This window comes from Marmota monax, unplaced genomic scaffold (assembly GCF_021218885.2).
Source record: "Marmota monax isolate L192 unplaced genomic scaffold, Marmota_monax_Labrador192_F-V1.1 WCK01_AAM20220418_F8-fsc00207, whole genome shotgun sequence".
Classification (NCBI taxonomy): Eukaryota; Metazoa; Chordata; class Mammalia; order Rodentia; family Sciuridae; genus Marmota; species Marmota monax.
Genome location: NW_026692713.1, coordinates 2,529,999 through 2,543,648, shown reverse-complemented (window position 1 = coordinate 2,543,648; position 13,650 = coordinate 2,529,999). Strand labels below are relative to the sequence as shown.

The 13,650-nt window shown below is 36.1% G+C and overlaps 1 protein-coding gene across 4 annotated transcripts in view; it reads left to right on the top strand.

The window, feature by feature from the left end:
* The first annotated feature begins 7 nt into the window (after nucleotides 1-7).
* The window catches only part of Parg (poly(ADP-ribose) glycohydrolase), a 114,287-nt gene continuing 100,644 nt past the window's right edge, over nucleotides 8-13,650 (top strand). Inside the window, exons 1-6 of one of the 4 annotated variants that reach the window (XM_046446728.2) lie at nucleotides 8-229; nucleotides 7,482-7,548; nucleotides 8,230-9,213; nucleotides 10,034-10,217; nucleotides 13,213-13,335; nucleotides 13,461-13,544. In XM_046446728.2, coding sequence (XP_046302684.1) covers nucleotides 7,511-7,548; nucleotides 8,230-9,213; nucleotides 10,034-10,217; nucleotides 13,213-13,335; nucleotides 13,461-13,544 — 1,413 coding nt within the window. In that variant the 5' untranslated portion in view covers nucleotides 8-229; nucleotides 7,482-7,510. Of the gene's footprint in view, nucleotides 510-2,341; nucleotides 2,762-7,481; nucleotides 7,549-8,229; nucleotides 9,214-10,033; nucleotides 10,218-13,212; nucleotides 13,336-13,460; nucleotides 13,545-13,650 lie in introns of those variants that run through there. The other 3 variants (XM_046446726.2, XM_046446729.2, XM_046446727.2) reach the window with 3 other exon arrangements.

Sequence of the window (13,650 nt, the reverse complement as noted above, 5' to 3'; positions counted from 1 at the left end):
GAAATCGGGGGCACCTGACGGCAGACTTCCGGTGGTGGGAAAGTGAACGAAGTCGGAATCCAAGCAGCGCGATCTGAGGCTGAGATACCTGCGGAAAGAAGGAAGGCAAGCTTCTGCAATAGGGCTTGACTCTAACGCCGGCGAACCAGCAACTACAGAAGCAGGCTGCGGCAGAGAGGGAATGGTGCGGGGAGGCGCTGAGAAGGAGGCGCAGTCCGTCCCTCTCAGGGTTAGTGAATGAGGTCTCCTCCCGGGCCGGCCCGGGGACTGTGCGCTGTGGGTCCCAAGCATGAGTGCGGGCCCCGGCTGTGAGCCCTGCACCAAGCGACCCCGCTGGGGCGCCGCTACAACTTCTCCACCGGCTGCCTTGGATTCCCGGAGCTTCCCCGGCAGGCAAAGGCGCGTCCTCGACCCCAAGGACGCTCCTGTACAGTTCAGGGTCCCACCGTCCTCTCCAGGCTGCGTCCCTGGGCGGGCGGGACCGCACAGAGGCGGCGCCACCTCGCTTGGTACGTGGGGAAATAAAAATCTTTTGTCCTTCGCCTCGATCCAAACCTTCTCTGTTTTGAGTCCGAGGACCCGGGGCTCCTGTCACTCTAACCTGGTTTTATATGCATCACTCCGAGCTTCGCTTGCTCAACTACCAATGCCACCAGTGGAGGAGGCGGGGGCCGCATTTTTCCCGGATCCGCTTGATGTTGTGAGAAATCTTGATGGACAGTTACAGGGCGGAAAATGGCCGGAGACCCCGTTTTCTTTTCTCAGATTTGATGGAGAAATTGCCTTTATTGGCATCTAGTTGTGTAGCAGTAGGACGCTTCAGCCTGTAGATGGAAAAAAAAAAAAAAAAAGCTGTTGCAACTTCCCTCCTTCGGATTCTGGAACCCAGGATCCAGATTTTTTAGTCTCAGTTACTTTTTTTCCCCTAGTTGATCCTGTGGCTCAGCTTTATTTATGTACTTATATATTGATAATTAACTTTCCAATTTCCTTAGCAAGTCCAAATTGAGTTGCTCTCATTTGCTACCAAAAATGTATAAAACAATGCAGAATTTTAATTGGCGACAGAGTATCTTGTTGGAATGTATGGGTTTAGAAAGGCAAGTATAATTCAAAAGTTAATAACACAACAAATATATAGAAAATAAGTCAATTACACACTTTGATATGGCCCTGATAGTTATATTTATTTTAAACAGCAACTAATTCTGTAAATGCAAAAAGCTGTAATATTTATTTTGTAAAGTTAATTTTCTGTTTTTTTGCTTCTCTTCAAGGAGAGGAAAAAACTCAAGAATAAACAGCTTAATTTTATAGTTGTTTCTATGGCATTATGATTCACTAGCTAAATGAATTATTACTGGCTTTAACTTGTTTTTTCACTAGGTCCTTATATGCAGCCACATCTTTTCAGATGTCTGTAATTGCTAAAAAAAAAAAAAAAAAAAGCTTATAATGTAAAAATGTAATTTTTACTCAATAGTTTAAAATCCTTGAATAAGAATTTAGCATCTACTGAATTTTTTTTAAATTTCAGTTACTTTTTTAAAAATATTTTTTTAGTTGTTGATGGACACAGTATCTTCATTTTATTTATTTATTTTTATGTGATGCTGAGGATCAACCTCGTGCCTAACATCATGCTAGGCAAGCTCTCTACCACTGAGCTATAACCCCAGTCCCTAGTCTTAGCTACTGTTGTGCTTGTCTCTGGCATAGTGTTGAACACAAGGAACTTGTTCTCTGCTTTCATACCCTAAAATCTGTCAGGAGAGATAGACAATAGACAAGATAATACATATAACAAAAGGTAGTGAATGTTTTAATATGTGAGGGACAGATTGTTTTGGTAGAAGGCAGGTGTACTTAACCTAGTTTATGGGCTCAAAAACAATCCTCCGGAAGACACTATGCTTACTTTGAGGACTAACAATTGTATACAGTTTCCTAGATGAAGAGGTAATAAGGAGGTGTTTCAGGAGTGCAACTAGTGTGGAGAGTTAATGGGAGAGTAGTGAGAGAAGGGGTGCAGCAAGTTGGAGAAAATCAGATCATACTGGGATGTAGTAAACACTACTAAAGATTTTGAAGTTTAATGACAATGAGGAGCTATTACAGAATTTTCACTGGGGCGAGGTACTTTGATTAGAATTGTTTGTTGAACGGTCCCTATAGTTGATGTGGAAAACAAAAAATGGTCGGAAACACAAGTGGAGGCCCAGAGAGTTAAGGTGTTCTAGGGGGAGATATTTTAGCCTTACACTTGGATATGGGCGGCAAAGAAGGAGAAGTAGATGAATTCAGGAGAGAATGGGATACTTATATTCCTCAGAAGTAGTACATGTGTGGTGGAGAAATTGAGAGTTCTTGGAATAAAGAGGGCTATGGAAGCTTATGTGAATAGTTTAGATATCATTTAAATATATAGAAAATATAAAGGTGAATAAGGACAGAACACTTAGGAACACCAACATTTTAAGGGAAGACTGAAAAACAAAATGGTCACAGAAGTAGGAGGAAAACCAAGCTTGTGTAGTGTCATGCAAAGAAGAGAGTGTTTCAAAAAGAATGCAGTAGTCAACAGTTTTAAGAGGCTGGGCAAAGGTCAGACAGTTTTCTGTATACTTGGGTGTCTTAGGACTTGGAGGCAATGGGGAGCAGATTTAAGTCTTGAAGGATGAGCAGGATTATATAAATGAAGGGGAGAGAAAATATGTAGGCAAAGGAAACAGCACACACTAAAGGATAACAGCATTGTCAGGTGAGATTGTTGAGTACTCAAACTTGAGTACCATGTTAAGGAATTTAAACTTGATTCTGTGGTTAATGGGAGTCTGTGAATAAGCTTTTAAGCAGAAAAATGACATTTTGTTAATATTTTAGAAAAGGTGATATAAACAATGGCTTTTGGACTTTTTTTTACTACAACCCACACAGTATAAAATTATTTGGCACACAGTAATATACATATAACCTGGTACTTTTGCTGTATTTATAACTGAAAACAAATTTTTCATAAAATAATACCCTCACTATTTATGATGCATTCTTGTATTTCATTAAAATATGCTACTTTTTTGTAGTTTATAAAACACTGGATTAGAGAAAGTCAAGACTGTAAATAGGGAGACAAGTTGTTGGAGACACATAACAGTCACCTGATGAGTAATATATTTAAGGAATATAAGGAAGGGTTGCACTTAAAATTCAGCATGTAGATTTCAGAGAACTTGGTATGGAGGAGGGAGAACTGATGATGAACAACAGGTAATATATTTGACTTGTGTGACTGGGTAATTTGTGGTCCTGTCAACTTTATTTGCATGGTAAAGAGGAGTTAGTTGTTAGTAGGAGTTAGGGCAGTCATTCATATATGCATTTTTTTAATTTGTTTTTTTGTACTAGGGATTGAACTCAGGGGCACTTGACCACTGAGCCACATCCCCAGCCCTTTGTTATATTTTATTTAGAAACAGGGTCTCACCGAGTTGCTTAGTGCGTCTCTAGTTGTTGAGGCTGACTTTGATCCTCCAGGGCAGTCATTTTTTATTATTTGGATCTTGAGTTTTTATAGAAGAAGAATCATATTAATTCTTCACATGTGTGATGTTTTCTATATACAGAACACCAATTAACAGATTGTTGAAATTCTAAGTTTATTTCATTTGGATTTTAGGGTTCTTTTAGGAAGTTGGTACATAGTTATTTATACTAGAAGGAGTAGGTGGAGTAGAAAAATTAATATTTAGTATTATTTTTCTTCCTGGATATGTCTTATATTGATTGAAATCAGATAATCTGTATTTAGGCAGAGAAGTTAGCTTGCTGTTCACATTCTGGGGGGTGATTTATGTACTTGCATTGCTATGGGAAACTTTGTGGAAGTGGGGTGTTCCTTTGAAATGCAGCTGAATTTTAGTGCATTTTGTACCTTTTGCTTCTATCTATAGGTGCTTATTGAATAATGTCATTGAAATACACTTGTTACTGATTGATGTTACTGATGAGAGTAAATGTGAATGGTGCAAATTCATAATAAAGTTGGAGAACTAGTGATCTCAGTTAAAAAAAAAGATTGAATAGAAGTGTTAAGAATAAATATATTTCTTGCGTATCTGTGTTGTGAGGCTGGACATTTAATATTTTCTCTCATTTTTGTAATCTTAATGATTCACATGACCCTTGGAAGTAGTTGTTGTTAATTCAATTTGAAGCTGAAAAAAACTTGGCATAGGTGATGCTAGTGACTGAACAAAGGTCTCAGTCCAGGATTGATTTTACATTATGTACCTTCTCCTTATTTATTTTTGTTGCTGTGATTGTTTCTAGTTAAATGAAAGAAATTTCCCAGAATTTGGGGAATCATCATTTTATATTTACTTCAGAAGTAAGAGAGAGAGAGCTCTGAAACAGTCTTGTGATATGTTGGAAAAGAAACCTCTGGAAGCCAAAAGTGGTGGTATTGGAAAGAGAAGTAGGGAAGCCCTTTCTCTGGATATCAAACAAGGACTGGGGAATGTTAACAAGAAATATTGATTCCTCATCTCTTGCCTTTCCTTCTTCATCCTTTTCTCAGACTTCAGGAATCATAATCAGAAGCCCTAGCTAGAGAGAGAACACATTCTCCTTGTTAGGGCTACAGGAGAGAGCCCTAGCTCTCTTTCTCAACTTCATTGGTATACAACTCATGGTTTTTCATGAAATAAAGTTTGCAGTCTTTAGGTTCTATGGACTTATCAGTACAGTGCTGAGCTCCATGTGTAGTGGAGGAGCCTAGCTAATGAGTCCTTATATTTAACTGTAACATTTATGGAAAAAAAAGTGTTTTAAATCCTAACCTGACTCAAAAATGAATGCTTTGTACATTGCTGGTTTGCAATTTGAGGATTTTCTGAACTGTACTTGCTGTGTTTGGTACAGGTTGAGTGTCCCTTATCTGAAATGCTTGGGACCAGGAGTGTTCAGATTTGAGTTTTTCAGATTTGAAAATGTTTGTGTAGATGTTAGCGATTGAGCACCCCTAATCCAAAATCCAAAATCTAAAATTCTCTAAAATCAGTGCTTGATGCTCAGAAAGTTTCAGATTTCAGAGCATTTTGGATTTTCAGATCAGGGATGCTTAACCTGTAAAGTGAAATTCAATAGAAAAGATAGAACTGTAGAAAAAGTCTCAGAATCAAACGATTCCTTTTTTTGGACTGAGGGTCGAACTCGGATGCTCTACCACCGAGCTACATCCCAGTCCTTTTTATTTTTTATTTATTTATTTTTGGGAGCATCTCACTAAGTTGCTGAGGCTGGCCTTGAACTTGCAATCCTCCTGCTTTAGCCTCCTGAGTTGCTGGGATAAAAGGCATGTACCAATGGGCCTGGCTGGATCATCCTCTTAACTCTCTGCTTACTAAAATTAATTTTTTCTTTGAAGCTTAATATGCTGCAGAAATTCAAAATAAAATCACTGAAGTAGTGGTATTTAACAAGAAATATTAACTGCATATAATTACTTTTTATGATAAAACTAAAAAATAATGATTTTTACTAGTTGAACTATTAGTATTTTGTAGGAAGTATAATATATGGTACTCAGATACTTTCATGGCAGGTATAAATTGTATGACATTAGAATACTTGAATTTGAATTTTTTCCTAAGTCTCAAATGTATTTAACTTATGCCATTATCTCAGTGATAAACAGTGATATTTGTTATTTGAGCCTGCATCTGTTTTGCTCATATTATATGGTGTTTGAGAAGATGTATGAAAATAAGAAAGAGTCTGATTTAAGGTGCAGTTTAGAAAGTGGTTGAGAATACTTCATGTTTTATTTTTTATACTAAAATGTTATATACATTTAATCCATGTATAGTATGTTAAATTTTGAAAGCACTTATTTCTAATGATTATATAGAATATTACTTGTTTTGATTTATATTGCATCTCTTGTACTTGATCTGATCAATAGCTATTGACTTCTGGTCATTTCTATCAAGTTATCTCCTTGGTACCTCAAATTTAGTATGTGCAGAATTGACTTAATCATATTTCCCCCCAATCTCAATTCTTTTATAATCCACATTTCTACTTAATGCTGTCACAATCTTTCAATCCTTTCAAGCTTAGAGCTTAGTGCCACATTTAATTTCTCTCACATTATGAAGTCTGTAATGATTGTCCTACATTTTACCACTCTTACTGAGATTTGTTTTGCTCCTTGGCCAGTAATTCTTCAGTCTAGTTGGTCATCAAAATCACTTTTTGAAACAATTACAGATTCCCCTCAGCCTCCATCATACTCATATACAGATTCTGATTCAGTAGGTTTAGTAGGATGTGGCCCTTGGATCCATTTATTGCTAGCCTCCTGATTTGAGAACTACTAACCTACACCAGGAGCTTTCTCACTGTTTTTTGTCAGTAGGCTCTGCCTTTTTGCCTGCGTATTTGTCCTTCAGGCTGGCTGTGAGCTTCCTAGATTTGAATTTTGGAATCACAGTATGACTTATAGCACTTTCTTATACTTCTCTTTGTGAGTATGGTCTTCGGTGATACTGTCTTAGCTGACTTTTCGACTCTATTGTGTGTTGTTTTCTTTTTTTTCTGCCATTGGTGCCTTTGCTTATGATTTTTTACTTTTTGTGAATTCATGTTTTTTCTTAAAGGCAGAATTTAAGTATTAGCTCTTTCCAAAGATCTTAACAATTATCCCACTTACTCCTATTTCTTGCTGTGGTCTTTTTCCTGGAAATACCTTCTTAATTAAAACCATTTTAAATAATAAAGATAATTGCCAGGCATGATGGTATACACCTATAATTTCAACTACTTGGAGACAGACAGGAGGATTGCAAATTCAAGGCCAGCCTTAGCAACCTTAGTGAATCTCTGTCTCCAAATAAAAAATAAAGAGGACTGAAGATGTGGCTCAGTGTTAAAACACTCTATGTTCAATCCCTAGTACCAAAAGAAGTATTAATAATAAAAATGATAATTTAGAACTAACGTTTACTGGGCATATACTGAGTGGCACCTATACGCTTTACATAGATTATTATTAGTTTATTTAAACCTCACATTAACACCATGAAAAACACTGCTGGTATGTTTTATAGCTAAGGAATTTGAGACAAAGAGAAATTGTCCCTCACAAGATCGCACAGGAAAACAGTGGGAGAACCAGCATCTGAATCCAGATTTTCTGATTCCAGAGCCTGTATTCTTACACATTGAGCCATACCAACTCTTTTTGGGGCCAGTCACTTTCTATCCTTTGCCGTTAATATTAGTATGTTTGTCCATAACTTCTCTCTTAATACTTGAGGGTGAAAGAAGATCTTTGTTTAGCTCATAGAACCTAAAAAAATGCCATATGTATATTTTTAAAAATATATGTTTTATAAATATAATAGGCTGTATATATTTTCTATTTGAAGGAAGGTATGGCTGTACATTAATTTTGTACTGTTTTTTTTTCTTTCTTAAAGTTTTCAAACAAAAGACTATTACCAGTTGGATGGACACTCAAGGAATCAAGACAGCTGAATCAGAAAGGTATAGAGACATGCTTATATGGAGAAATGAATTATATAGTGTGGGGTTTTATGTTGCTTCATATTTTCTCTTATTTCTGTGCTTTCTCATTTTTTATTCACCTACAATAGAACCCGAAAAAGGAATAGTCCCTTACTTTATTTATTTAAAAAATTTTTTAGTTGTTGATGGACCTTTATTTTATTCATTTATTTATTTGCGGTGCTGAGAATTGAACCCAGTGTTTCACATATGTGAGGCAAGTGCTCTACCACTGAGCTACAACCCCAGCCCTTAGTCCCTTCCTTTAAAATACTTATTTTGTAATGGTAGTTACAGACACAAAAACACATAATGCTGACTCATGTGAGAAATGCCACAGTAAATGTATGAGCAAGAAAAGATATGAGTGGTGGTTAATATAGAGAAGAAAGAAAAAAAGAATCAGCTTTATGCTTAAGCCTTGAGGGACGACTACATAAGAAGGTGAGTGAAGTTTATGATTTGAAGAAAGGATAGGTGTTTGTCAGGCACACAGCTGGGGAAGGGAATTATAGGCACATGTACAAACAGTAATGAAAGAACATGCTGTGTGTTCATGTATTCACAAATATACTTATGGATATGACATTGTAGGGATGTGGTTGGTTAGGAAACTTTTTGTATCATAAATTCAATTTAGTTCTTTCTATTCTCTTGTAGTTTGCGTAGTAAAGAAAATAACAATACAAGGATAGAATCCATGATGAGTTCTGTACAGAAAGATAACTTTTACCAACATAATGTGGAAAAATTAGAAAATGTTTCTCAGCTAAGTCATGATAAATCACCCATTGAAAAAAGCACTCAATATTTGAACCAACATCAGACTGCAACTCTGGTTAAGTGGCAAAATGAAGGGAAACACACAGAGCAGCTTTTGGGAAGTGAACCTTCAACAGTGACTCTGGTACCAGAGCAGTATAGTAATGCTAACATCAATCAGTCACCCCAAACTGATGATCACAGTGACACAGATAGTGAAGAAGATAGAGATAATCAACAATTTCTGACACCTGCAAAGCTTGCAAATGCAAAACAGACTTTAGAAGATGAGCAGGCCAGAGATGCCAGAAACCACCAGAAATGTAGCAAGACTTGCCGTCCTGTAGAAGACTCTGCAGGTTGTCAGCAGGAGGAGATAGATGTGGTACCAGAAAGCCCATTGTCAGATGTCGGCTCTGAAGATGTTGGAACTGGACCCCAAAATGACAGCAAGTTGAGTAGAAAAGAAAGTAGCCTAGGAAATTCTCCATTTGAGAAGGAGAGCGAACCGGAGTCACCGATGGATGTGGATAATTCCAAAAATAGTTGTCAAGACTCAGAAGCAGATGAAGAGACAAGTCCAGGTTTTGATGAACAAGAAGATGGTAGTTCCTCCCAAACAACAAATAAACCTTCAAGGTTCCAAGCAAGAGAAGCTGACAGTGAACTTAGGAAACGGCACTCTAATAAGGGAGGTGAAATTAGATTACATTTTCAATTTGAAGGAAGAGAGAATCGCACTGGGATGAGTGATTTAAATACCAGGTCACCTGGAAATACTTCTAGCCTTAAGGTAGAATGCAAAAATTCCAAACAGCATGGAAAAAAGGATTCTAAAATCACTGATCATTTTATGAGAATGCCTAAAGCAGAAGATAGAAGGTAATTCTTTTTCCCCATAAGGAGCATCTTTCTAATAGTATATGTTTTAAAATTTCATAAGGGAGTTTAACAAAGTCAGGATTTATAGTAGAATAAAGTAATGGTTGTGTTTCTTATTAAATATTCATGCTAAATTTAATCCTAGACTCTAAATTTTAAAATGGCAAGAAATAGAAAATAAGATATAATGTTGGCAGTCAGATTTTTATTTTCATGAATTTCTTTATGGAATATATGGGAATTATTAGAACATGAAAATATTAGATTGATAGTGGTGACTGTTAGCCATTTTTCTAGGCCATTATATATTATACTTTCTCTAATGTTCTGACAGGCAGAAATTATTGTACTCGTTTTATAAATGAGAAACCTGATTTGCATTAGAAAAGTCACTGAAATCATGTAATCTGGGTGGTGGTAGTGGGATTTAATTCCATGCATGTCTGATTATAAAGGTTATATTTTTGTCACTATTCCATATTGAATTTTAAAATCTGCCCAATGATTTTATATGATCTCAGTTTTCTAGCATATGACATTAAGTTCGCTTTGTTGAAAATTACTGTGTAAAGATGAGAAGTGGCTAATACTATGAACCATGGCTCATTTCTGTTTTTAGAAGATGATTTATCTGTCTGAGGAAGGAATTTTAATATAAGCTTTATAAGGTTTTCTGTTGCCTTGTGAGTGTAAAACAAACTGAAGTGCTATAGCAAGGTTAATGCACTTTAAACAATAACATTCTGGGTAAAATTTTATACTTTTGTATTCAGGGGAACAATAAATAATTTGTGGCTGCATACGTTTGTCTTGACCCTAGAAAAGAACAGTGTGAAGTCAAACATCAGAGAACAGAAAGGAAGATCCTTAAATACGTTCCACCTCACCTTTCTCCAGATAAGAAGTGGCTTGGAACTCCTATTGAAGAGATGAGAAGGATGCCTCAGTGTGGAATCCGGCTACCTCTCTTGAGGCCATCTGCCAATCACACTGTAACTATTCGGGTGAGTATCACCTCTTACCCACGAGGAGAGAGGACTGGAAGTTCTGATTTATTGTGATATTTATTAATATAAAACAGACCAAGGCATAGAAAGTTCTCTTTTTTTGCAAATATGAAATACTGAGAAGTCTACAGAATGAAGAGATGAATGTAGCTTACTTAATAATAGGGCACTTCACAAATCAGCCAGATGAATCATGAATAGTCAGTTAATGATGAATTTGAATTTTTAATGATGAAATTGAAATTTTCAGGGTTTTTATGAAAGTTCTTTTTTTCTTTTCTTTTTAAATTCAGTTGTCAATATTTATTAACACTACATTTTAGTTACTAGGTTAGACCCCAGAATTCAAAATTGTACATAGTTGAGTACATTCTCCAGTTTTGTCCTCATAAGGTTTAGGCTCTTCTATACATGTCTATCACTGCCTCACAGGTACCAAACTTAACATCTCTAAAGCCAATCTCACTTTTGTAAAAATTATGGTAAGACATACATAACATAAAACTTAGCATTTTAACCATTTTTAAGTGTACAATTCAGTGACATCAAGTACATTTACAGTGTCACGCAACCATCACTACTGCCTATTTCCAGAATTTTTTCATTTTCCAAACAGAAACCCTGTATCTGTTATTCGCTGCTTACCCTAGCTCCTACTTAACTTCTTTCATACTTTCTGTGGGTTTTTAAAAAATTTAATGAGGTATATGAATTTGACTCATTTTAAATGTGCAGTTTGGTGATATTTAGTTAGTGAATTCTGTAACCATTACAAATAATCCAGTTTTAGAAGGTTTCTATCTCTCATTGAATAGTTTTAAATATTCATCTGATTTTTAGTCAGTCTTTGTAGATTTCACAGGGACTACCACCCCCCAAAAAGTGTATATGACATTAAGTTTGCTTTGTTGAAAATTACTGTGTAAAGATCTGGTATCTCTTAGTCCTATTGCCAGAGCTTAAAATTTGTGTTTTCTTCTAGATTCATTATTCTGAATATGGCAATGTACATATTATATGAGCATATGTTATACATATATACAAAATAGTTTTTTAATGGAAAATCAAGGAAGTGTGGAATATTATCAAGAACAATGGTTAATAGAATGAGGCAGAATAACCCTCAAACTGGAAGTCACTGTGTCCCTTCTGAATTCCTGTTGTGACTTGTCTGTCCCTTACTTGCGATTGTCATTGCATCTGTTTTTTGTTTTTTTTCGTTGTTGTTGTTAAAACCATTTTTGCTGGAGAGTATCATGCTAAGTGAAATAAGCCAATCCCCCCCCCGCCCAAGAAAAAGGACAAAAACAAAAAAACTTAGTTCTTTAATACATAGTTCTTAGTTACATTTCTAAAGTGGCATATGTTAATAGTTACAGAATTTGATGAAGCTAATTAGCTTTAGATATATGGTAGTTTGAAATTGCAAGGATGTAATACTTGTGCTTAAATATCTATAAACATACACTTTTGTGCATGAGTATGAACATTCACAATATATATATCTATATATATGTTTTCTTTTGTTTAAAGCTGAAGTAGTACCTATTCTGTTTCCTCAAATGAGGGGAAAAAACTAGACAAAATCACCATTGGTACCTTATGAGGGTGAAAAGTACTTTCAGAAAAATTAATAACTCAGTCACATTTGACTGTAGACCTTTTTTCTGCTTCCTGGAATATTCTCATCCTTAAGCTTCTATGACACGGTGTAATCCCAGTGTTCTTTCTACCTTCTTAGCCAGTTCTTAGGTTACTTCTTGTTTTATCTTCTATATATGACCAGTCAGTGCTATTAGAGTTCCTCTGGGCATTTTCATATGTCCTTTTCTTCCTGGGTGGTCTCATCTACCCTTGTGGCTTTAATGATCACCTATGTCGATGGCTTACAAATTTATTTCTCTTAAATTGCATATGTTTTTATGAAGCTGCTTGTTTGACAGTCTTCCTTTCTATAAGCTGTTCCTTTTTTGAGAATTATGTTGGTTGATCAACTTATAACAAGGAAAGGTTTATTTTGGTCATAGTTTTAGAAGTTTTGGTCTGTGGTCACTTGGCCCCATTGCACTATGGGCCTTTGGTGGCATGGTATGTTAAAGTGGGAGTACATGGTAGAGGGTCTGTTCACCTTATGCTTCCTGGAAGCAGAAGGTAAGAGGGAAGAGGCCAGGATTCCAAAATCCTATTCAAGGACAGTCCCCCGAGGGACTTAACTTCCTTTCACTTGGAAATGGTTCCTTCCATTACTTGCAAATAGCGTGGGCTTGGAATAAGCATTTAGTACCTGGGCCACTAGGGGGACACTCCAGATCCAGACTATAGCTGGAACTATCTTTTCTTCTACTTTTTCCTAGCATGACTATGATCTAATAAAATGAGGAAATGAACAGCCTTTTAAAGAGTTTCTAAAGATTTTGTAATGAAAAATTAAAATTGAGTCCAGCTATAAAGGTGAGAATAAAGGTTTAACCAGATTAAAAAAAAATGTGAGGAGGAGGTAATTGGTATTTCTGGTATTAAAAAGAGAAGAGATATTGGTATGTACATAGGCATATATATAGACATGCACTTGAATTTGCTCTGTTTAAAAAAATTATGCATCTGCTGACTTATCTAAAATGAATTAGAAAACTGGGAAAACTTTCAAAAGATAATGTTATTCCAAAGTGGGGATAAGGGTTTTATGGAGGAATGAGTGTGTCTGGGACACTTGGATTTAGGGAGAGAGTGTGGAGGCTTTAGGCAGCAATTCAGGCAAAGAATGATGAGGGCTTAGCACCTAGATGGAATGGAGATACAGAACATGGTCTCTTGGAAGCTGATAAGAGGAGAGGAGTGACAACAGCTGAAGAGAACTTTTGAGGTTTCTTGCCTGGGAACCGGTCTATGTATTTACAATGCATTTACTTTAGCTTCTTTCTGTGGATTATTTTATAGAAGAAGTGCTTAGAGTTTATGCTCTTAAATTTTTCCTATTTACCCTCTATTTCAGGTAGATCTTTTAGGAGCAGGAGAACTTCCCAAACCTTTTCCAACACATTATAAAGATTTGTGGGATAATAAGCATGTTAAAATGCCTTGTTCTGAACAAAATTTGTACCCTGTAGAAGATGAGGTAAGAAAAAGTGAAGATTATTTTAGTCCCTGAAACATGTTTTGGTACTTAACTTGCTTGACTTCTGATTCTGTAATGCAAAATAACTTGGAATTGTTTGATCTTGTTATTTTTTTTCCTAAAAGAATGGTGAGCGAACTGCAGGGAGCCGGTGGGAGCTCATTCAGACTGCACTTCTCAACAAATTCACAAGACCCCAAAACCTAAAGGTATATTCTTTTTGCCATTTTTGTTTCTTATTTATAGCTCTTAGAGATGAGTCTTCTGTTTCCTCTCTTAAAGATGTTTTATGATCATAATAGGCTCAGGTAACAG